The sequence below is a fragment of the Notechis scutatus genome, chromosome 1 (genome assembly GCF_049901735.1).
Source record: "Notechis scutatus isolate UNSWTSFEM ecotype Mainland chromosome 1, rNotScu1.2, whole genome shotgun sequence".
Taxonomy (NCBI): domain Eukaryota; kingdom Metazoa; phylum Chordata; class Lepidosauria; order Squamata; family Elapidae; genus Notechis; species Notechis scutatus.
This window is the reverse complement of record NC_142009.1, coordinates 305513800-305539637: the sequence shown is the minus strand read 5'-3', so window position 1 is coordinate 305539637 and position 25838 is coordinate 305513800. Positions and strand designations below refer to the sequence as shown.

The 25838-nt window shown below is 37.1% G+C and overlaps 1 protein-coding gene and 1 long non-coding RNA gene across 2 annotated transcripts; both read right to left on the bottom strand.

Moving 5' to 3' along the window:
* Nucleotides 1-4220: 4220 nt before the first annotated feature.
* LOC148133471 (uncharacterized) lies at nucleotides 4221-6995 on the bottom strand. The gene is made up of 2 exons (XR_015746838.1): nucleotides 4871-6995; nucleotides 4221-4779 (listed from the first exon to the last, which is right to left on the bottom strand). It is a non-coding gene; the product is annotated as an uncharacterized LOC148133471 (long non-coding RNA).
* A 1897-nt stretch (nucleotides 6996-8892) lies between these two features.
* HHIPL1 (HHIP like 1) lies at nucleotides 8893-25497 on the bottom strand. The gene is made up of 9 exons (XM_026679407.2): nucleotides 24698-25497; nucleotides 19471-20117; nucleotides 17189-17332; nucleotides 15297-15625; nucleotides 14976-15102; nucleotides 12741-12886; nucleotides 11306-11387; nucleotides 10968-11050; nucleotides 8893-10318 (listed from the first exon to the last, which is right to left on the bottom strand). The coding sequence occupies exons 1-9, from the start codon at nucleotides 24968-24970 to the stop codon at nucleotides 9705-9707; spliced, it is 2445 nt and encodes an 814-aa protein (XP_026535192.1). The 5' UTR covers nucleotides 24971-25497; the 3' UTR covers nucleotides 8893-9704.
* Nucleotides 25498-25838: the final 341 nt, after the last annotated feature.

Genomic DNA, 25838 nt, shown 5'->3' with positions numbered 1-25838 from the left:
ATCAAATGTGTCATCAGTCTCAAGTCCCTTCCTGCCCACAGGAAGAGGTGTAAGTCTAGTCCACCTTGAATTTCTTTGACTCTTATTTACTGCCTATTTGCTTTGACTGTTAGTAATTCAAATTCTTGTAGAGAGCGTAAGTTTGCAATAAATCATTATATTCATTTGAATTGCATGGACTTTCTGATTTTCCCATGCTTGACAAAAACCTCATTGCAGTTACAATATAGAAAAATAATGGTCCATGAGCCTTTTCTAGTAACTGTTTATAAGTTCTAATAAATAAAATTCCAGTTTCATTTAAAATGTTATTTTTTAAAATTATCTGCATCACCATGTATTGTACCTAAGGTGGGTGTTGTTGTTGTTGTTGTTGTTTTTGCTTTTTCACAAGTCTACCATGTATGACAAAATAGGCCTTCAAGTTTTTCACACTCCAATAGTGATTAGAAGTACCATTACACATCTTAGATAATTTCTCTTGTGTCATAAATACATCATTTTAAAAAAGTTTTTTGTTACATTGTAAGACAATGTGAGTTTCAGATCTTTTGATCATATTCTCCTCTTGATCCATCTGAATATTCTAACCAAAATTCTTGGCCCATTTTACCTTACATTCTTTAATTTGCTCTTCCTCAGTTTCAAATTTCAACAAAAGCGTATACATTTTAACAATCCCATGTTCATCATTTGTGTACATAATTCATTTTCAAATTCCATTTGATCACATTCTATTCCTGATACTTTTCATTTATATTAAAACTTTTTCTGAGTTACCCATATGAGAATTATTGAAAACTAAATCTCTCTATAGTCAGTCGTTCTCTTGATTTCATCTTAAACTTCCCACTTTTCTGTAATAGCAAGTCTTTATATGTTAATCATTTGTCCATGCCTGCTTTTTCTTTTCTACAAAATGCTAACAACTTAACAGAAAACAACAGCCTATTCAAGGAACCACCAAGAACGCTCCTACCAATACTTACAGGACAAACCACTAATCAGATAGTCCTCGACTTACAACAGTTCATTTAGTGACCGTTCAAAGTTACAATGGCACTGAAAAAAGTAACTTATGACAGTTTTTCAGTTATGAACTTTGCAGCATCCCCATAATCATGTAATCAAAATTCAGATGCTTGGCAACTGGTGCATATCTATGACGTTGCTGTGTCCCTAGGTCATGTGATCTTCTTTTGTGACCTTCTGACAAGCAAAGTCAATGGAGAAACCAGATTCGCTTAACAACCGGGTTATTAACTTATCAACTGCAATGATTCACTTAACAACTGTGATAGGAACAGCCGTAAAATGGGGCAAAACTGGCTTAACAACTTTGGGCTCCATTGCGGTTGTAAGTCTGTATATAAATGTATATTACTTGTATATAAAATGAGAGCATACCCCACTCAATTGTCCCAGTTTGGTAATGAAATATCTGCAAGAAAATAACAAAGCTCAGAGCACCAAGAACTCAAAAGTTAATACCTGAGCTACAAATATTTTCTTCCATTGGCACCACACATGAGCATCAAACACTTCAGAAAAGATATAAATGGGAAAGATTTGCATGTAGGCACACTTCTATCAAGGAACAGCTATTCTTTCTGCTCAGGTGCCTATGACAACATGCCCTATCTATCAATGTCAGATACAAACCTCCAATAAACTGCCCAGCTGGAGGGAAAATAGCCCAAGAAAATAGGCGGAAAACGATATAGCTCATGATCACGGATATACATCTCTGACTAAACAAATATCAATACACCACAGAAAATCTCAAGAAGCAACTACAACAGACTACAGGTGAAACTCGAAAAATTAAAATATCATGCAAAAGTTCATTTATTTCAGTAACGCAACTTAAAAGGTGAACCTAATATATGAGATAGACTCAATACATGCAAAGCAAGATAGTTCAAGCCATGATTTGTCATAATTGAGATGATTATGGCTTACAGCTCATGAAAACTCCAAATTCACAACCTCAGAAAATTAGAATATTGTGAAAAGATTCAATATTCTAGGCTCAAAGTGTCCCACTTTAATGAGCTAATTAAGCCATAACACCTGCAAAGGGTTCCTGAGCCTTTAAATGGTCTCTCAGTCTGGTTCAGTAGGAATCACAATCATGGGAAAGACTGCTGACCTAACAGTTGTGCAGAAACCATGATTGACACCCTCCATAAGGAGGGAAAGCCTCAAAAGGTAATTGCAAAAGAAGTTGGATGTTCCCAAAGTGCTGTATCAAATCACATGAATAGAAAGTGATGTGGAAGGGAAAAGTGTGGAAGAAAAAGATGCACAGGCAGCAGGGATGACCGCAGCCTGGAGAGGATTGTCAGGAAAAGGCCATTCAAAAGTGTTGGAGATTTTCACAAGGAGTGGACTGAGGCTGGAGTCAGTGTATCAAGAGCCACCACACACAGACAGATCCTGGACATGGGCTTCAAATGTCGTATTCCTCTTGTCAAGCCGCTCCTGAACAACAAACGTCAGAAGCGTCTTACCTGGGCTAAAGAAAAACAGAACTGGTCTGTTGCTCAGTGGTCCAAAGTCCTCTTTTCTGATGAGAGCAACTTTTGCATCTCATTTGGAAACCAAGGACCAAGAGTCTGGAGGAAGAATGGAGAGGCACACACTGCAAGATGCTTGAAGTCTAGTGTGAAGTTTCCACAGTCTGTGCTGATTTGGGGAGCCATGTCATCTGCTGGTGTTGGTCCACTGTGCTTCATTAAGTCCAAGGTCAACACAGCCGTCTACCAGGAGATTTTGGAGCACTTCATGCTTCCTTCCGCAGACGAGCTTTATGGGGATGCTGACTTCATTTTCCAGCAGGACTGGGCACCTGCCCACACTGCCAAAAGCACCAAAATCTGGTTCAATGACCGTGGGATTACTGTGCTTGATTGGCCAGCAAACTCGCCTGACCTGAACCCCATAATCTATGGGGCATTGCCAAGAGAAAGATGAGAGACATGAGACCGAACAATGCAGAAGAGCTGAAGGCTGTTATTGAAGCATCCTGGTCTTCCATAACACCTCAGCAGTGCCACAGGCTGATAGCTTCCATGCCACGCCGCATTGAGGCAGTAATTGCTGCAAAAGGGGCCCAAACCAAGTACTTATGCATGCTTATACTTTTCAGAGGTCCGATATTGTTCTATGTACAATCCTTGTTTTATTGATTGCATGTAATATTCTAATTTTCTAAGATTGTGGATTTGGGGTTTTCATGAGCTGTAAGCCATAATCATCACAATTATGACAAATCACAGCTTGAACTATCTTCTTTGCATGTAATGAGTCTATCTCATATATTAATTTCACCTTTAAGTTGCATTACTGAAATAAATGAACTTTTGCACAATATTCTAATTTTTTGAGTTTCACCTGTATCATACCAGAGCACATAGAAAACTATTATTAAGACTATTTCCCAGAGACATGCTGGAGAAAACCAATCTACAAATCAAACTACTCAATCTAAATGCCAGATATAAAGAGGCACCAGATCACAATGGATGGTTAATGTGTCCATCTGCTTAGTATCTACTGCAGAACACAATTTTCTACAGAAAGGCCTCAACTGCAAGACAGATGATGCTAATCAATTAAAATTCTTTGCAGCCTTGGGAGCATTTAAAACAATAGGACTTCTCCCATAAATATCTATGTCCCTGTTTACCAATGTAAACTGGCTAATAAATGGTTCAGCAAATAACGATCAATTTTCCCTCTTTTAATATTTTCATGATAAACTTGAATTGATTGAATTTCCAATTGCCATATGTTTAAAGGCATCTGATAATGACAAGGAGACACTGTTCCCCTTAAAGATTAGAAGGGAAATTTAAAAGCATGATTAAGATTCCAAAAATACAAGACTCATAAGACATGCCATCAGTAGATTTAAAACAAAACTAATAAAATGTGATCATCGTCGTAACAGGAATTTAATCATGATTTCTCTCTGGCTTGTTTATCTCAGAACAAACCAGAGTCCCTGGCTTATATGGCATGCTAAGTAAACCATAATTCACTAGTTGTGTCCATTTATAGAGAAAGCCAATTGCTATTTTAATGCTCACAACAATTGTTACAAAAATGAAGACTTAAAAGTGGAATTTCATTGATAACCCTTACTTTCATGTTAAATGACGACAGCATAATTTCAGAAAAGAAAATCATTGGGAATGATACTGTAAGCTTGAAGATTTGCATTCATAATTTCTTTATTTTTATCTTGCCTTTATCATTTATACAAGTAACTCAAGGCAGAGAACATTCCTTCTTCCTCCTATTTTCCCCACAACAATCCTGTAAAGTGGATTGGGCTGAGAGAGAGTGACTGGCCCCAAGTCACCCAGTTGGCTTTCATGACTGAAGCGGAACTTGAACTCATGATTTTATGCTTTCTACCCTGCAGCCTTAATCACTAGGCCAAACTGGCTCTTCTGTTTTCAATTCATTTTGACAAGATCGATCTACTGTGACATATAAATATTATTAAGGAGTTAAAAACAAACCTGATAAACCTGATCTTGTTGAAACTTGTATTTTAGTAGTATTTTGCAACCAGCATTTTATTTCATTGAAGACTCCCAAATAACTGTCTGGTTAGTAGTTTCTAAGAAGTAAGGACTACACAAATGTGTATAAATGCAGTCAGCAAATAGAGAAAGCAAAGTTCCTTATTTATGGTATTATGGTTTTTATCTCGTATTAGAAACTGTTCAGTTCTATTACATTCTAATCAAATACATAATGTTTTGACTTTTCTGAATATGATTCAATTATCTATTGCACAATCACATATGTGTTTTAGGCTATTCTTAATGATAGGTTTACGTAGCTGTAAGTCAACTTACAGCTATTCACTTAGTCACTGTTCTACATTATAACAGTACTAAAAAAAAGTGGCTTAGCAACTGGTCCCTCACACTTATAATTGTTGCAGCATCCCCGTGGTTTATGGGATCTCCATGTGATCAAAATCCAGAGACTTGGCAACCAGCATGTATTTATAACAGTTGCAGCAGCTGGGTTCATGTGATTGCCATTTGAAGCTACCCAGCTGGCTTCTGACAAACAGTCTATGTGGGAAACTGGATTCACTTAAGAACAACAATGATCTGCTTAACAAACATAGCAAGAAACTATAGTAAAATCATATAAGCTCATTTAACCACCTTGCTTGGCAACAGAAGTTCTGCTTTCAATTGTGATCATAAAATGAAAATTACCTGTACATTGTTTTAATATATGGTTTAAAACCCTTAAAACTGAACCACAGTTGCTTGAACTAATACAACAGAGCATTCAAAAATTAAATAAATTATATTCTAGTCTGGTTTAAGACCAGAATATGAATATAAATTCTTTAGCCATGATAATTAAAGTTAATCAATGAGGTTGCAATTATATAATTCAGCACAGGACTAAATTTAGCAGCATCTATTTCAGAACAAAGAAGAATAGGGTAGCACTGTTTTTTTTCTCTGAGATTATAGTCCTTAATTTTTATTGAATTCTCCATAATGATTCTGTTCTAAGTATGTTCCTTTTGTAAAACAAAGAATAATATACATTCTTATAAGTAACAAAAAAGAAAAAGAAAACAGAAGATAAGCATCTGGTGTTTAAGCCAAAGGTGCGTTTTTCAAGAGGCAACTGGACTTTCTTGTTTGTCTTTGAAGACATTTCGCTTCTCATCCAAGAAGCTTCTTCAGCTCTGGCTGGCTGGTGGAGAATGGATACTCCTTCCAGACAGCTGATCATTTGCATTCTTTTGGCTAGTCGTTAAGGCCACCTGGAGGTTTATCTGTGTCATCAAGGTCACCTGAGTGGGACTTCCCTTCCAGTTGCACTTCCATCATAGTCGGAGTGGAAACTGCGATTGTCCACGGCTTCGCTCTGAGCTATCCTCATTGGAGGGTCTCAAATGGAACCAGAATCACCCTGGAGGGGTGGTGAAGAAAGGAGGACCACCTGAGAGGTCAAGGGGAGTTGCATCTCTCCTCCCTGGTAAAGAGAACCCCCTCCAAAGATGAGCTGTAGCGGTAGCCTAAAATGGCTACCAATAAAATAAATAGAAAAGAGTTCTCATAAAGAATTGTGCTAGCAGCAATTTGAAAGTGAGAGAAAAATTGGGAAAAGTAAAGAACTTGTTTTTTTTTAAAAAAACCTAAACGTAAAGGAAATAATTCAAAAATAAAACTTTTACAAAAAAAATGTAAAATTGGAACTGGTGATTGTACAGGATCTGGCACTAAATAGGCATTATTTAAAATATTGAAATTGACTGTGTAAAAAAAGAAAATAATAGCAAATATTTGGAAAATTGGCAAAGTTAATAAAAGCTTAAAGAAATGGGGGAGGGGGGAAGGTGGAAAGTGAAAACTGGATTAAGAGCACCACCTGTTGATAAAAGAAAAATCCTAGAGATCCCTTCAAACTATATGACCTAATTAAATGTGAACTCAAAAGGAAAGGAACTGTATTGCAACAAGATTCCAGAAAGGGGAAATATTAAAACCAAATAGTGAAGGAATATATAAAGATACTGGATTTATTGGGTTTTGGGGGACTCTTTGAAAAGAAATAGACTGAATAAACCTGGGAAATAAAGACTTGAGGACATTGACTTCAAAAATTAAAGAAAGACGCTGGTTTGAATAAAAACTGCAGGACAATCAGATAATTGGATATAAAAATAAAACAAGCAAAACAAAAATGAGCAAAATATACAAAGAAATAAGGTTTGAACTTCAAACTGTGAAAGAAATGATAAACAGAAGCTTGGACTTATGGAATAAAATACAGAGCATGGAAGAAAATTCAGAAATGGTGACACAAAATACAGAAGAACAAAAAATGCAGGAAGGGGAGGAGTAAAATAAAAGAGAAACCAGCAAAACAGAGCAAAGGGAACAACAAACTACACAAAAGGACACAAAGGAAATTAAATTCAAGATGTTAATGATTAATGTAATAAATAAAGGGGAGGATATTTTGAAGGTTAAACAAAGGGAAAGGGAATTACAGAAAGATCAGGAGAGGGTGGGAGTGAAATTAGATAACTGGAAAAAGAAACAATGGAAAGCAATAGAGAAAGGAGGAATGATAATTGGGAAAAAATGGTAGAAAATGGAAAGCAAGCTAAGAAGAGATGCACTAACATAGTAAAGAGAGTAAGAGATGGTGGTTGAAGATGGGAAGGATAAGGATTCCACATGAAGGGGCAATTTAGTGGTTAAGATATATGAATATAGATATTGATGAATCTGGAATTAATACTTTATTATATAATTATTATTAAAGATATATAAAATATCAATTAGAACCAAAATAAGAATTAATAACTTTATTGGAACAGAAATGAAAATAAGATCTTATTATAGGATTATTTAGGATACACAAATGTTTATGGAATATACAAGAAAATTAACATGTAATATAGGGAAGGAAATATGTGGAATCTGATAGAGAATATATATGTAGTCTGTATATGGTAATAGATAAAAATGATAATATTGTGATCAGATTACAAACTTGTCAAAGGGAAATAAGATGGAAAATATATTTGTGTAATGTAATGATGTATATGAACATAGTATATGGCATTAGATAAAAATTACTATATTGTTATTAGTTTATACAATTTGTTAAACAAAAATAAGATGGAAAATATAATTTGTGTAATGTAATGAAATTAGAGAAGGGTGTGTACTAAAAAAATACAAGTGGCAAAATTAATATTAAAAAGGGGATAAATATTGGATAATACAAATTAAGATGAATTTATGAATGATTAATGGAATGATATAATTTGATAAAATTTGCAAATATGATGTATACAAGAATATATGATTAATGAATATAGAGAATAATTCAGAACATCGAGATTGATACAAAGCCATGTAATGTATGAGAATATTAAATGGAAAATTGGAAATAGGTAATGATATGAAATTAGATAAGAAAGCTGAATATGTAATTATGGTCATGTTTGATTTAAAATGTAAAAAACCTGGAACCATATTGTTTACCCAAAGATGTATTTAAAGAAACAAAAATAAAAAAAAAATATTGGAAAAAAAAAGGTCACCTGAGTGGTGCAAATTCCCCACCATCCAGTCAGAGCTGAAGAAACTTCTTAGATGAGAAGTGAAATGTCTTGAAAGAAAAACAAGAAAGTCCAGTTGCCTGTTGAAAAAAGCACCTTTGGGACAACCATGGCCTGGATGGATGACTGTGAATCTCCATAGGCATCTGATGTTTAATTCAAAACATTCAGCACAATATATTTTCTTATTTACAGAAGGAATCTTATAATATTATTTAGTTTGTGTTCCATTTCAAATGGCAAGCAATTACCTACTCTAGATATAGTATTTACCTACAGTATATCCCTTTGATTTAATTTATTCACTTTAGGTACCACCAAAATCCACACTGAGCAGTATAGAGAATTAGAATGGTTGGTGAGTCTGGCAAACAGACTCCACATTCACATCCACATTCCCAAACAAAACTTGCAGAGAGTCCCAACCACATTAACCCATAGCCTGGTAGAATGCCAGATTTTTAGGCTTTCTTGAATCCCATTAAGGTAGGGGCCACACAGTCTCGGGAGGACCATATCAGACAGCAGGTACCATGACAGAGAAGGCATGCTTCTTGGGTGCTGGTAGATGATTGTTTAACAGGACTCAGAAAGCACTGACCTATTGGCTTGTACTGGATAGGCAAGCAGCATGGAGATAGACTGTCCCACTGATAATCAAATACTATGCCATAGAGACTTTTATGAGTGATAACCAGGATCTTCAATTGCACCTGGTAGCACACTGAGCATACTGCTCAGAGTCACTTTGTACAGCAGATAGGTGGCAAATAAATTTAATAATCACACAGACTGATTACAAGCAATAGCATGACGAAGTAGCAACAATGGTGGATTGGAAAATCCTCAAGAAATACCATTTGCTTGCAAGAAAGAACTGGTGGAATTATAAAGTAGAGAAAATAATCAAAAATGAAGAAATGAAATTGCTCTGGGAGTTTAAAAATTCAAACCTACAGGAACCTGCCATATCCCAGACTTCACAATTGTTGAGAAGAAAGACAAAAAAAATCTGGATAGTGGATGTGACAGGGTCTGAAAGCAGCAAAGTAGAAGAGAAAGAAAATAGAGAAGATAATAAAATACGAAGACTTACAAATAGAAATAGAACGATTGTGGCAAAAGAAAGCAAAGACAGTATCAATAGTAATAAGTACCTTGGATGCAATCCCAAAACAATTTTCCAAAACAAATGGAGCACCATTGACATTGACAAAAATCACCATTGGTCAATTGCAAAAGGCAGCTTCACTCGGAATAGCTTACATCCTATGACAATACTTTTAACATCATCAAACACCTACACCTGCCTCTGCCAAGCCCTTGGGAAGGACTTGATAGGTGGATAAAAATGCCCAATAAGTTTTAGCAACTAGCTAACCATACTGTTAACCACTGCAGCTTGTGAAGGAGGGTATCACATGGGCATACTGAAGCATTATCATCCCGAACTGCCTTATGGACATGTATCTTTCCAAAATCATATGTTAATCTGACAACCGTAATAGTGTATTCATGTGGTCTTATTTTTTAAAAAAGTCACAGCACAAACCCATCTATGTTGTAGGTATTTCTACTCAAAAATTTCTTCTTGACTGCATATTACTCCTGCATCCTCTTTGTGGGAACAATTGTGCTTTCCGATCTCTGAATGGGAACATTCCAGGAGGGTCTTCTCATGTCCTATGCACTGAACATCATCAAGTAAAATCGAAAGTGAATGTCCCTCCCCAAACTCTGCTTTCTTGGTGGCCCGGATTACAAAAGCATAACCCAACTGGCGACAAACTACTGCAGCTGCTTTAGAAGTCCACAAATCATCACACACAGTGCCCCACTCGCCATTGATAAAAATTTCAACTCTTCCTTGGTCTCTCCTTCTTGTGCTGCCATTCATGAGTCGGACTGCACCATTCTGTGGCTGTCGGGAAACATTGGAAGGCCTATTCTTCCTTCTTCTATATGGTCTCCTCCCAGGCCTTCCTCCTTTCCTGGGCTTTGAAGGTTTGGGTTTTGGTGCTATAGTAGTCATCTGCCATCCATTCTGATTCCTAAGCAGAGTCAAGAGTTGTTCCATCCAGTCTGGAGTTGTGCCTTGTGAAGACTCAGTAGTTACTTTACTCCTTGCTGGGACTCTGGTTGTGGTTTTTATCTTAGGATCCTGTCTGGGCATTTTCACTATCAGTTCTAGCAAAGAATAACAAAGACAAATATTTTTAACAGGTCCTTCAGACCATATGGTCTGATACAAAAACTGAACTGCTGATGGCAATAGCAGAAGCTGCCTTACAGATTAAAGATTACTGTCTTTCATAACCAGATGAAAAGCAAATGAAATTGGTCTATAATGTATTTGAGATTGAGAGGGCTAGTTGAGTTGGGGCCAGAGAAAACAAGTGCTTTACACAGCAAGCCCAACCCTATTTCTGCTGTCTTAATTATTAAATCTTGGGAGGTGCTGGGTACTTGAAAATTGCCCCTTTGTGCCTACCACAATGTTAATTCTATTTTCAATGCAGTATGAAGGGGCTTCCTGTTCTCTGGACCAGCCAAAGTAAACCTTTTAAAGACCAAAAAACAAAAATCCCATCATAACAAACTGGAGTTGTTCATGGTAATAGGCTGTATATGCCAAGCTGGCTTTAATGAAACTCTCTTTCAATTTTTGTACTGCATGTCCAATTTACCTTGTAGTCATTCAGCTCACCTTCTTGAAAGCAAAGATTCATTTTTTTCATTAATCAGAATATTAGCTTCATTTCCTTGCATGAACAAATTGTTTAGCCCCAGAATTCCCCAAAGTTAATACTCAATAATATGTATCTCCATTACTCACTTTCCTTTGGAGCAAATTTAATGAGCCTGCCTTTCACTTTTACTGGCAATGGGTCAACATGGCATTTTCCAGGTGGTGCTCTCCTGATGAAAATAAGAGAAAAACATACAGAATATCATAAATAACAGCAAAGAACCTAGATAAATGGCCAAGTAGTCATTGCCAATGGAGGAAATATAGTGCTAAAAATTCTGTGATAAGCAGTACTTGTTGCAGATTCAACAAAAGTTTTACAGTTTAACTATGATGAGAAAGACTCAAAACTCAGTAAATAAGGCCAGTTTTTCCCCCCCACATCAGCATTTACATGTTCATGAGAAACAAATTCCAAGTCTTACCGTGATGTGTCAACTATTTTGTAAATGACTCCATTTGGAGCAGTGGCACTTGGTATTCTGGTTGACATGAAATAAAGTTCCCCTTTAGGAAACAACAACAACAAAGACACAAATTGTTTATATATATATTGCTTTAGATCCACTAGGCAAAGAAAGTAATCCGACATTACAAAAACCTTCAGAAGCCAATCTTTAAGACAATGTATAGAGATTTCTGACACATTATTCAGATCTTTCAATTAAAACCAGGCAGATGCATGACTGGACTTCGAATACACTGAGTTATCTGGTGAAGTTAATGGATGGGAATCTTCTAGAAGTTCACGGATTAAATAAACGATTATATACAAGAATAGTTCTTGAATTCCAGTTCAAGAGAATCTTTACTAATCTTTTGATATGACCATGCCAATGGATTTTCCTTAGCCACTCAATCATTTGCTCTCGGAAGTTGTGGGAGTGTCATCACTTGAGACTTTCAAGAAGAGATTGGACTGCCATTTGTCAGAAATGGTGTAGAGTCTCCCGCTTGGGCAGGGGTTGGACTAGATGACCTATAAGGTCCCTTCCAACTCTGATTATCTGTTCTCTATTCTCCCAAGAATAATACAAACCTATTCCATGTCACTTATAAGTTCAAACTATACAACAACTTTTCCTAATTTTATGCAGTCAGGATGGACAGGATGTCAACTTCCTATTGCCCAGCCAAGTTTTAGCATGCTGAATGGAAAGGATAAGCAATGACAAAGCAACTGGAAGCTGAGTGGTTGGAGAGAAGTACTAACTAACAAGAGTAATCCTGCAAAAAGCTGGCCATTTAGCTGACATGCTAATATACATTCTTTAAAAATTAAATAAATTGTATATACCATGTTTCCCTGAAAATAAGAACCAGTCTTATATTTTTGGGGGGTCCCAAAAGATGCATTAGGGCTTATTTTGGGGGAAACATAGGCAATGTGAATTAGCCAAGAAACGATGGGACAGATTGACACCTGATTTAATGGAGGCAGGCGATTTTGACGTGCAGTGGCACCGGCAGCAGAGGCGTGTTGGAATCACCTGCCTCCCCTCCACACCTCTGCCTTATTTTTGGGGTAGGGCTTATATTAGGAGCAGGCTAAAAATCAGGCTAAGGCTTATTTTCTGGTTGGGTCTTATTTTAGTGGAAACACAATGTGTGTGTGTGTGTGTGTGTGAGAGAGAGAGAGAGAGAGAGAGATCTTTAAAATGTCTATATTTGCACAGAAATCCAAAGGAATTAATTTTGTAGCAGGGGTTGGTATTTTTTGCCCGTGGCATGTTTTCAAATTTTCAACAGTTCCTATGCCCAAAAGTTGGAAACTCATGTTTGTGTTGGTCATTTGAATAATTCTATAATTTTCCCACACTTGAGAATATTAGCCACATATTTAAAGAATCCAACTATTACCTGCTTCATCTTCAGCAAAAGAGATGATGTATTGATAATAGTTATTGATAAGTCCAGGAAACGCACATGTTTGGCCTGTTCCCATGCATATTTCATTGTACTGCCATTCCCCAGTTTTCTGATTCTCTTTCAAGGACATGAGACGCCTGAAAAATGAAAAAAACAACGCATTAATTGGTATGAAAGAAATCAAGGAGAACAGCTTTTAACTTTTCCTACTCCAATTCAGAGCAATACATAAAAGCTAACAGCTTAGTTGGCAAAGAAAGAACCAAACCAATCCCTTAGCCAGATTACTTTTCAATTGAGGTACGATTAACATCATTTATTTGTGTACAGAACAAGGCAGAAATTAAAGTATAGATAAAGTTAGACTTTATTCTAAAAAATGTAAGAATGTAATGAATATTTAATTATTCATCTTAGAAAGCTTAGCTTTCTAAGCCTTAACCTTATTAGTACCTTAACTGTAAGTACTAGAAACTGAATTTAAAAACATAAATAAAGGTTGGCAGCTGTTCATTTTAACAAGCACATCTGTTGTACTATAGCACTTTTAAAATAGTTGCAGGCAAATCCCATAAGTATGTACCAATTCTTACTGAATACAGGGAATCCTCACTTACCAATCATTTGAAGTTAAAACCGTGTTGAAAAAGGACACTTATGTCTGGTTCTGGAAGTTGTGGCCCTGCAGTTTTGTGATTGTGATTTGAGCCATGGTGGTGCAGTAGTTAAAATGCAGTACAGCAGGCTAACTCACTGCTCATTTCATGAGTTCAATTCTGAGTGGCTCAAGGTTGACTTAGCCTTCCATCCTTCCGAGGTCAGAAAAATGAGAACCCAGATTGTTGGGGGGCAATATGCTAACATTGTAAACTACTTAGTGAAGGCTATAAAGCACTATGAAGCAGTATATCAATCTAAGTACTATTGCTATTTGAGCACTGGGCAACTAGCATGCATTTATTGTACAATGGTTGTAGCTGTCACATGATCACCATTTGTTGTCATGGACCATGATTTGGCTAGGACTTTGTCTCCATTTCTGACAATGGTGTTCCAGCTGAATCTGTGGATTATCAGCCTCAGGAATCTTCAGCCATGATTCATCCAAGGAGGTTGAACAATCACAGGCATTTCCTAGTTAGCTAGAGCAGTTGGATTATGAGATAAAATCCCCAAGCCCCAGGGCTCGACACATGAGCAGAGCAATGCCATTCAATGAACCTCCTTACCAGAACATTAGGATAACTCTGACTGCAACCAGCTGCCTGGGGAAAGATTTATATGCAGCTGCTTTGCCTTCAATCTTTTTTGGAAACAACTGTTTAGAATCCTAGTTTGTAATTCTTGTTCTTGTGTTTACTTGCTCTTGAACCCTTGACTATTGGACTGGCTAACTAGTCAACTTGGTACTTTGACTCCTGGAATTGGACCATTCTATGGCTGCTTGAACTTCAGAGGGACTTATTTAGCCAAACTCTCCCTACACAGACCTCGATTTATGATCTTGTCTAATGTTGCATAACTCCTTCTGTGCATGTCTGCAATCTGAGACAGAACATTTGCAACCTTCACTGTCTGTTTCTGACAAGCAAAGCCAATGGGAAACTGGCAGGAAGTCACAAGTTGCAGCCATGTGACATTGTGCTTAATGATCTGCAGTGAATTGCTTCAAGACTGCATTTGAAACTGACATCACAATTTGGTGTGGTCACAAGATGTTTCACTGTACATCCACATCACTTAGTGACAGAATTGCCAGTCCCAATTGCAATGGTTAAGTGATGACTATCTGATTCAGGTATAATTGTTTCTTTACAGTTATCCATATATGAGACATAAGACTATATAAATTATAAAGATCAACTAGATGTGGAATCCAATTATTAAATGCTGTAAACATATCAAAATATTGCTGTATGTTTAACACTTAACATATTGTAGCAATAGCATATAACGCTTCTTAAAATGAATATCCAGTTTCTGAACAGTGCCATTTTACTATGAGGTATTTAGTGGTACACTTTTAAAGTGGTTCAATAATAGTTCATCCAATTGTTACTATCTATACACATGCATATTCATATAGCAGAGACATAACATGATGGACACATAAACTGCAGTAGAGCAGCAATGCAGAGCATTGAAACTTAAAGCCGCCTGAAACGCTGTAACACAGGATGACATCTAATTCATCACTTACCTAATAGTTGGCCTACTGTCACTTACCCACTCATAAAATCACCAAATATGTAGAGCCCATTCAAGTTTGGAGACTCACAACCTCTATAGACATAACCTCCTGTAACTGATTTCCCCATTTTGTGGGGATAAGCATATATTGGAAGGACATCATCTGCAAAAGGGAAAAAGGTAGTATCATACATATAGCATGCAAAGGAACCATTTTTATAATCAAGTATAAACTTTTTATAGATATCAGCTATAAAAGATAAAAGATAACAGAATGAATGAATGGAAACAGAATGAATAATGGAAATATTTCCCCCCATACATTATTTACTTCAGTTAGTCAAACCCCATAATTACCTAAAGAGGAATTGATGCAAAGTTTTTTGTCATAACAGCTGAATCCTTCTCTTGCTCTCCAGCCATAATTTCTCCCTTTCTCCACAATGTCAATTTCTTCAAATTTATTCTGTCCTACATCACCACAGAAAAGCCTCCCTTTCCCTTCCTTTGTATTGGGATCACCCCTATCAAAAGAACAACGCCACATATTCCTTGCCCCATAAGCAAAGACTTCAGGTCGGGCTTTTGATTCATCGATGAAGGGATTGTCAGGAGGGATTTGATAAAGAGGTCCAACATCATTGTTTTCCACACTGATTCTGAGTACTTTGCCTAGCAGTGTTGACCTGTTTAATACAAATAAAGAACTAGTATCAGTACTTCTTAAAATAGAATTTCCTTTACAAGAAAGAAAGGGTTGCATACAAAACATTTAGATTCTTCCTATCCTTCATTTCATAAAACTTTTCCGATTCTTGTTCAAGGTTTTAAGAATAAATGTGGTTTAAAAAAGTTTGGGATTCTTATCACTTAGTTGTATTATTTTAAATTGCATTTTCAATCTCTAGATAAAACAGAGATCGGCATTTTTGGTAATCAAACTTCACACTTTTTTGCAGACTACAGCATCTGGCATTTGATCTGAGGCAGAAATGAACCACAGGGAATAAATTCTTCTGACAGAACATAGTAAACACATTAGTAAAGTTATTCTTTATTTTCTGAGAGGTGGAAGTTTAAACTGAGTGATGCTTACTTCTCAGCACCTCCTAGCAATCTTACAGTAAGGGCAAAAAAAAGTATAAAGCTGCCCTGGTGACAAATGTTTTACCCTTTCTGCTATTTTTCTTCCTCAGAAAAGATCTGAAATTATATCTCCTTCATTAAATATTGTGAGAAGGCGAAGAGGAAGAGAAAAACATTTCAGAACTAAGGCAAGATAATTTTTTGTGAATGTAAATGTGTGCCTTTAAGACTATATTGACTCCCGGTGACAGCCTGGACTAATCCATGCAGTTTACTTGGCAAGGGTTTTCAGAAGTGGTCTGCCATTGCCTCCTTCTTAGAGCTGAGAGAAAATGATTGGCTTAAAGTCACCCAGCTGGATGCATGAAAGACTGAATTGGTAGTTAAGAGCTAAAAATTATCATTGGCCACTAACTGAATTATCCATGTACTAGCAAGTCAAATTCAGTTTGGAGCATTCGCAAATTCAGTATTTGGATTTTAAATATAACATACCTTAGGCACAATATATTCGGAACTTCTTTTGGGAAACCTACAGGGCATAATCTACTTGTGTGCTCATAAATCTGCTTCCATTTTTCCATGTGACAATAAGGATAGTGAAATAACTCATTAGGCATTTCTTGATAAATTTCTAAGACACTTGGAAAATCTCAGCTTTAAAAAATCATTAAAAATGCAATAGCATCTAAGTCAAAGTATCAGCTCCTATGACTGGTATTTGGAACTAAACCTTTTGGGAGAATGTGGAAGAAGATTTGTTCCACTGTTATTGTGATTGCCAATACCTGCAAAAAATATTTGAATCATGAAATACTAGAGATTGTGACATAGATCCATGGCCTTAATTCAAACTAAATTATTTGAACATAATTGATTTGAAATTGGTCAATAAACTTTAGTTTTAGGTTAATTCCTATTAAAAATTATAGGACTTATATGCATCCAACCTATTCTTGTCATCATAGAGAATATCACTAAGAGCCAATACTGCCAACCAAACCTTGATATGACTTTATATTTTTCTGCAATATATATCAAGCTCCAATCTAAGAAAGCAATAAAATATATGCCAGTATTGAGCCTAGTTTCAAATCTATAAACAGAAACAGTACAATTTATTTGTTCCCCCTTTTACAAAGTTTATGAATTTAAAATCCTACTTGTTTTGAGCATTTCCATATGCCCCAAAAGGATCACCAGCCATTCCTCCATCTCCTGTGAAGATATAAAGATAACCATCATCTCCAAATAGTAGTTCTCCTCCATTGTGATTGGAAGCTGGCTCTTCTATCTCCAGAATTATCCTGGGAAAGAAGGATAAAAAGAAGAAAGCATAAATCTTATACAAGCAGTACAGTGAAACTACAACAAAAATTAAGTTTTAAAAACTGCCTGACCACCTGAATTTAACTTAAATCAAGTATACCTATATTTGTATATTCCTGTTTTGAACTTGGTGCAAATCAATCCAGTATTGGCTTTTGTTTTATTTTACTAAAGACATAAACCAGACCACCTTTCAAATTCTTGCAAAAAAAAGTAGGTGTAATAAGTTTTCTGAAATGGCTATTTTGTTAAACATATTTATTTAGTTTATATGTGGCTACCAAATTCATAAAGATTCAAAGTGGCTTCACATTTAAAACAAGCAATCACATTTAAAACAAGCAATCAGAATGTAGAAGGCATAAAAATAAACACTAATATGGAGAAGTTCATTAAAAAAGCACTTAAACCATCAATATCACATGTCAGGATAGTAAAACAATAAAATAAAACTGGTGGCCTGCTCTTCAATGCCTTTCCAAACGGGCTCTTGCCAAGATATGTAATTTTCACAACAAAGATTTAAAAAATAGTGATGGGAAATGCTATATATTCCATGCGTACCAAGTAATATTTTGTTCTCAGAGAATAATGAAACACTTCAGACTTTATGCTAAATATATACCTACCACTTGTATATAGTTAATTAGGAGTAATTCTCATTGAAATCAATGTTACTTTGGAAGAGTCATATAGGATTGCATTTAATTTTAATGCCTGTTCCTCCCCCTTACCCCAGTTTAACCATTCCCTAAGACTATATGTTCAATGCTAGAAACGTGAGCATAAACTGCACAGCATCTGTTTTACACAATGACTATTTGCCATGTATATATACAGACAACATAGATTGAAATGTTCTATTGAAGTGTACTGTCCAATCCTAGATTAGTCACTTGGAATCTTTGCAAGTGGCAGCTTTGCTATTATTGAAATATTAAGAAAGCAAGTTGATGCTTGTCCATATGGCTAAACTTTGGGCATTAAAATGGTTGATGGGCCTCCTACCTAACAAAAACATTGGACTGTTTCAGGTTATGTAGAGATTGTAATCTCCCTTCAGCAATGGTTTAGAATCCAAATAAAATTGTACCACTTCTTTCAGTCAGTCAGTATAGCTATAATACTCAAGAGACCATAATACATTTCTTGTGGCCAAGGAATAGCTAGCTGGACCAGAGCAACACTGGGAGAATTTATGGAAGTCAATACAGTAATACTTTTGAGGCAACTTCAAAGGATAATATAACAATTCAATCTGGAGTAGTACTTATTGTTCCATATCAGAATTTTTTGAACCCGTACCATTTTATAATGAATCAAATTACTGGTTTATCTAATCCACTATTATCTATTCTGACTATCAGAATTCTTGATGGTTCAGACAAACAATTAGTAATATCAGCATGGGAAGTATTTACTAGACTCTGTTGTATCTTTACTACTTTGGGAAATAGAGCATTTTACTCATTCAACACTTGTTGCCTCTGGCACAAATAATCTGGGTCTACCTTCCATAAATACCTGACTTCCAGAGAAGCTGAACCTCATCTCCCTCAAGCACCCATTTGAAGGCAATTGATTGGAAAACAAAACAGCTCCAAATTCTGAAGCCATGTTAACAAAACTACATATTGTAATAAAGTTAGATTACTAGCAAATGCGATTCAGCAGGGAAAGGATCTTTAGTGATTTTAGTAAGAAGCAAATAAATAAAATTTCCATGAGGGATTTTTTTTATGTTTTCCAATATTTATTTTATTGCCTAAGATTGTACTATGATAATGGCTGGCTAATAAATATTCTTCAGTAAATGATATTATTATATGCTACTCAGATTAGAGATAAAATGAATTCCAAAAGCCACCTAAGAAACATGTGGACTTAAATAATATAAAGTGTATTTAGTCTTGATACTTGAGATATAGCACAGATAATTTCTTCTTTTAAAATACCCAGATAAAAAGAATACCTTAGTATACATATGCACTAGACTGCAAGTAATTAAAACATGCAGATATTAAATTTAGGAACTACTGCCAATCCAATCCTTAGAAGTACTGTACATATTTGCCATTAAATGTCTTAAATACATTGGACTTGTAAAAGGGCATACCTTTCAGAACCATGGTCCACTGAATTCATGTCACCAGGAGAAATTCTGAACTCACTGATTCGGATTCTCTCTTCATATTGAACTTCAACTGAATAGTAGATATATACCTTACCATTAAATTTGAATTTAGGATGGAACACAATGCCTAGAAATCCTCTCTCATCCCCTTCCCACGGTGAGGTAAGTACAGCTTCAGTGATGTTCAAAAATGGTTTTTCAAGCCGTGACAGGTCAGGAAGGTAGGTCCAGACTAAACCAATTTGTTCTGCAATGAAGAATCTGTGAGTTCCATCACTTGCATGTACCATAGCAACAGGATTCCTAAGCCCATTAGCAATTTCAACTAAGCATAACTGGAGACATCCTTCTAAATCCGCAGTCACCAACCCAAGGCCTTGATTAAGATGCTCATTAGTTAAAAGATGAGGAAAACAGTAGTCTGTGTCATCCAAGGACAAATAACGACAAAATTTAACCCTGTTATTTTCCAGCGCCAGTAACTCTTTATCAGGAGTGAAGTACTGAAACATTGACCTACAATCTTGCCACACTTGTACGCAGTAATCTTGGCAAAGTCCAGGAACAGTTCTCTCTGGAGTAGAAGGGTCTTCAGCATCATACAGATGAGCAGCATAGGGAGAACACTCCTAAAAATAAAAGAGGATCTCACATCAGTTGTTATGGCTCCCCCATATGCTTCAGTAACAGAGCAGCCTTGTTTTAGACAAAATAGATGAATGGAAGGTGCTTCTCAATACAGACCTTAACCTGCACTACAAAAATGAGAAATATTCATTCAACAATATTGAAATAAAATGATCTGACTCTGGTTATTAAACTTAAGTATTGTTTGTGGCCCCAAAATATAATCAACCACATTTGCTCCTTTGGAGCCTCAGAAGGACAGTTGCCCATTTAAAAGTCTATAGTAGGGCAGCCATTTAATAAGTTTAAATCCAGTCTATTTATAAGCTAGTCCAATCAGAAACCTGCCATATTACGGTATTTATCTTTAGATAATTGAACCTGCAAAGGGCAGCATAGACATTACTTAAATGTTGGAAGATTTAACAATGCAAGACAATTAAAACATTTAAAATTATAGCACTGTACAGACAGCAAGTCTTTTATAATATTTTAAAAAGTTGCAGAATAAATATTAAAAAGCCCTATAAAAAGATTGTGGAGGACTGAAAAAGAAATAATAAACTGTTTTATGATTTCCATAGTACATGCCTAGAATAGTCTGCACCTTAAATTTTGTCTCTGTATCTGCAAAAAAGAATTAACTTTTTTTTCACTGCACTTTTTTTGCAATTGGATTTGAATGTTGATATTCAAAATGAAAGTCTGTTAACCATCTGTCTAGCCACATTGAGATAAAGCAGAAGTAGTAACAAGATAGTTTGGGGAAAAACTGAGTAGTTGCTTTACCCTATGCAAAACTTCAGTAGAACGTTTTTGTGCAATCTGATAATCCAATACATTTCTACAGCTGGTTTTAATACACAGTTACATAAGCCCTGGATGTAATAGCTGCCTAGAAAACCTTAGGAATATCCTTTTATTGTTCTCTTGTTCAATGGACAACTCTGCAAGTAATGTTGAAAAAGTGGTTGGGTTACTGCATACTGTATCTTCATAAAATTTTCCTGTAACTACAAGTCAAATGTTCATCTATTTGCATCTATTTATCTGTTTTCTATAGTTTAGTTACTCCTGTATTTCTGAAAAGCAATGAAATGCTTCATAGACCCCAGGACTCTGTCCCTTGATATTGGAAATACTGATGTTTGTACATTGACATTTGTAACAAATCACATTGAAACTCAAGCATATGTGCACTGCAAATAACCAGACAACCAGTAGATGGCAGCAAAATGATACTTGAAAGTAATTTTTTACTGACAACAACCTAGTGGTTGTTCACATTTTTGCAGCTCAGATTCCGCAGCTCTAATTTTAGGGTCTATTTGCAAAGAGAAAACAACAAATCCTTGCCCCCACAAAAAAAGAAGAAAAAAAGAACTAGCAATACTTAAATATGGAAGAGGAGAATTTGGGTTTTTGATTTGCACACAATACTGAGTCCCATTTTTGTATTTTTGTTACAAATTAAAAAACCCTAACAGTTTGAATGCTTCTTCTCAAACATCTTTGCTTATGATAACCAAGTGAAAAATCACATCTGGTTTATTATAACTTCATCTTTTTAGTCATACTGTTGGCTGAAGTAAATATACAGCTGGGCTAGTTGAGGACAAGATGAAAAAAAAGAATCAAGCGCAACATCAGATTTTACTTAAAACAGTAAACCACTGATATCAAAAGACCTCACTGGCACTAGGACCAGGAAAAGTTTTTTACTCACAAAATTTTAGGTTGATTAGTAAGATGAAAGATCAACTGTGACTGTACAATATTCCATTTTTCTTACTCTTAAGAAATGAGTGAAAGCAGCTGGGATAGAAGAACTTGCATTTATGTATACTGGGCACATCTCATATACATCTTAAAAAATGATATAATTTTCCCTTAGTGGAAAACTACTGCTTTCAGTTCTCCTTTAGAAATGCTTTCTAAGCAAACTATAACTTTCATTGCTGCTACCAACATTTTAACTATATTGGTTCATGGTAAAGAGCAGGGCTGTCAAACTCCTGGCCTGCAGGCCGATTGAGTCATGCGCTGGCCACACCCATGCCCGGTTTAGAGAAGGGGAGGGGAAAGTCCTGATACATCATGTGACATCACTGTGATAATTTGAGTTTAACACCCCTCGTATAGACCAATTCAGGTTAGGTGATCTAATCAGATTATTTGGGAGGGCTTGTGACCTTAAGTTGTTTTCATCTTTAAAGACTTTGTACTACAGTATTTCAATTTTTAAGGCTTCCTAAAGCTCAGCATTTTCTGAGTTGGTGCTGTTTTGGCTCCTCCCAACCTGAAGACGGAAACAAAGGGAATGATATTGACCTAGTTTATAAAGTGGTACTTAAATTTTTTTGAACCCTTTTGAATTTTCAATATTTATGCATAGATATGATCTGAACCGTGATCTGTTTTCCACACATTCTAAAATTAGACAAAGAGAACAGAGTTAAACAAATGAATCAAAAATGTTATACTTATTCATACTTATTTATTGAGCAAAATTCTTCAAAGCTAGATATTTGCTCTGTATAGGCAGGTCTGAACAAATGTGCTATGTGATTCATCTCAAACCATTTCTCTAAAAAATATGAATTAATAGAAATATTGAATTACATACTTGGGGTGGAAAGACTTTTATCTGCGGATACAGCCAGGAATATACGCTACATGGTTCTAGGCCTTTTTCAGTCTTGCATTTAAAAGGGAAAAGGCATAACCAATCATATAATAACGCTAATATGAGACAAAGCTGCCAATAGCATTTGAATGGAAGTAGTTCTCAGCAAATTCAGAAAAGTGTAGTACAGTGAAACTCAAGCAAATATTTCATTTGTTGTTTTGTTTAATGTTGGAAGATGAAATTGCTGAGAAAGGAGGCATATTGGAGAAAAGGCATATGGGGAAAGGAGGCATAGTAAATCACCAGGCATAGTACTTTTACAGAAATAGGAAGCATATAGCACGTTCATTCAGACCTGTCCAATATACCTGGTGCTGGAGGAAAGTTCATGGCTTAAGAACAGACAAAATGATTTTACTAATCTATGATATAGATAAAAGGGCATCTGCATGATCTTGGTCCAGACACTTTTACAAACAAGCAATGAGTACACATATTATAAGGAAGCCCTTCAAGGTGTCACTAGTATTTGCATCTGGAATGATTAGAGGATCAGTCTTCAATGTGTATAGTGGAAATGAAGTGGCACAAGCACATACTGTATCCAGTTTTGTTCACCACGATATAAAAAAGATGTTGAGACTCTAGAAAGAGTGCACAGAAGAGCAACAAAGATGATTAGGGGACTGGAGGCTAAAACATAAGAAGAACTGTTACAGAAACTGGGTATGTCTAGTCTAGTGAAGAGAAGGACCAGGGGAGACATGATAGCAATATCTTAGGGGCTGCCACAGAGAGAATCAAGCTATTCTCCAAAGCACCTGAGGGCAGGACAAGAAGCAATGGGTGGAAACTAATCAAGGAAGAAAGCAACCTAGAATTAAGAAGAAGTTTCCTGAAAGAACAATTAATCAGTAGAACAACTTGCCTCCAGAAGTTGTGAATGCTCCAACACTGTTAAGTTTTAAAGAAAAAATAGGACAACCATTTCTCTGAAATAGTATATACTAGAGTTTCCTGCCTGAGCAGGAGGTTGGACTAGAAGACCTCCAAGATCCCTTCCAACTCTGTTATTCTATTCTATATGAGGTAGTAAATTATCCATTTCACCCAGCTAATGGCAAACATTTTTCAACAAGGAATTTATCAGTGACTACTAATCATCTTAAGCAGCTGTACAGAATTTCCAGATTACTGAAAGTTAAAAGGAGGGAAAGAGTGCTTTGTTATGCCAGGGTAAACACCACAGTGCCCAAAAGTATCATGGTGTCCCTGGATATCCATTTTAATTCTTAACAGATCCTTTTCCCATTTAACTTTTTAAAGGGTTCTTTTAACTAACTAGGATAACTAGGAAGCAAGCAGGAAAAAAGAACTACAAAACAGAAAATAGTGAACTGGTATTGCATAAATGTCTTGATTAAATAGGGAAAAAGGGTATTACTGTCTGAGGGCCTTTGTACCTGCTGAACTATATTAAAATGAAGAACACCCCTAGTGTTTCTTTAACAGCAGCAGAGAATCTAGGATATCTGTCTTACAAAAGGTGACCTCCTTGATTTATCTAGTCCAGGATTCTGATTGACAGCAAAGGTCTTTTTCACACTTTCTATTTCAAGCAGCCTTCAAATAAATGCTTTCAAGATAGCTTGCAGTTCTCACACCTTTTGCTACTGAGGAAACCTGGCAGCCAACAAATCCCAAGGGCAGCAGACCGAGGATGGCAGCCCCAAAGTTTCAACTATGCCTGACACTGAACTTGGAAGAGATCTTCTGCGGGTAGATAGTAGCTTTACCTACAAAGTGAGATGGACACAGGCAGCCTTGCTCTTTCAGTGGAGCAGAACCAGCGCCAGCTCCCATCCAAAGTGGCTCGGAAAAAAAGAGAGGGGTGGGTAGGTGGGTGGATGCAGCGGTGGGAGGAGATCTGGCCCGCGCCTGCCTTCCGCTCACCTGGCACAGGAGGTTCTGCAGGTGGCTGGCGCAAGCGGTGTAGGTGGCCTGGCCAAAATGCTCGCTGATGCGATAGTAACGTTCCAACAGGGCAGCATCACGCCCCGCGTCGCAGCAGCCGAAGTTTGAGTACTGCACGCAGAAAGTGAGCGGGCGAGGCGGCTTGAAAGGCGGTTTGAAATCCAGGCATTGTGGGTGGCTCGAGGTCAGCTCGGTGAACAGGGCCAGCAAGGCTACCAGAGCCCAGGATCGGCGGCCAGGGCCCCTCGTCATGCTTCCTCGGGCTAGGGTAGGCGCAGTCCCGCAGTGTAGCTGCGGAGAATAAGGGAGCGGGAGTTCCCGGGCACTGTCTTGAGCATGATTCTCTCCTGCTTCGGCCCGCCGCCTTCAGAAGGCGCCCCGCTCCCCTCGGCAGATCCCGTCGGGCCTTTTATACCCCTCAGCCTTTTTAGGGATTGCTTTATGGGCGCTGGAATGGAAGCGCCTTTTCGGAAACGGCGGGAGGGGCCCTTCGCGAAAAGGAGAGAGAGAGAGAGACGCGCTCAATCAAGCAAGTCGAGAGGCAGCCCAGCAGATTCTCCACCGGGTTGCGATTTTCCTCAAGGCCTTTTCCACTGAAGTGGTGGATTTCTCCCAGCGGACAAGCGAAGCTTAGATTCCCCTTTCCCGCCCCGCCCTCAAGCTTTCCAAAGCACATCAGATCCAAAAGAGGGGAAGGAAAGTGGAGGCGCCGCCTTCCCTGCAGCGCGGGGCGTGTAAACAGCCGCTGGAACAGCACCCAACAAGCTCGCTTGAGCGCCAGGAAGGAGGCACGTGCGGAGGCAGCACCAACTCGACTGCCGGGAGAAATGCGTGAAGCGGCAGATCAAACGTTGCGCGTGTTAGAAAGGGGGCGGAAATGGAATCGGCGTTCCTGCTGGTAAAAACCTGCCGAAAATCTAACTGGTGGGAACCTTACTAACGCAATTGCTTCTTCTCTATTTTCTCACCCTGTGGGTCATTCCTAGGAACCCAAAAAATGAATTCACAAAATTAAGAGAATAACAAAGTTGCAAGGTCCTTGGAGGTCTTCGAGTTCAACTCCATGCCTTGGTAGGAGACCCTATAGTCCAGTAGTGCATTAACCAGACTAAGCACGTGC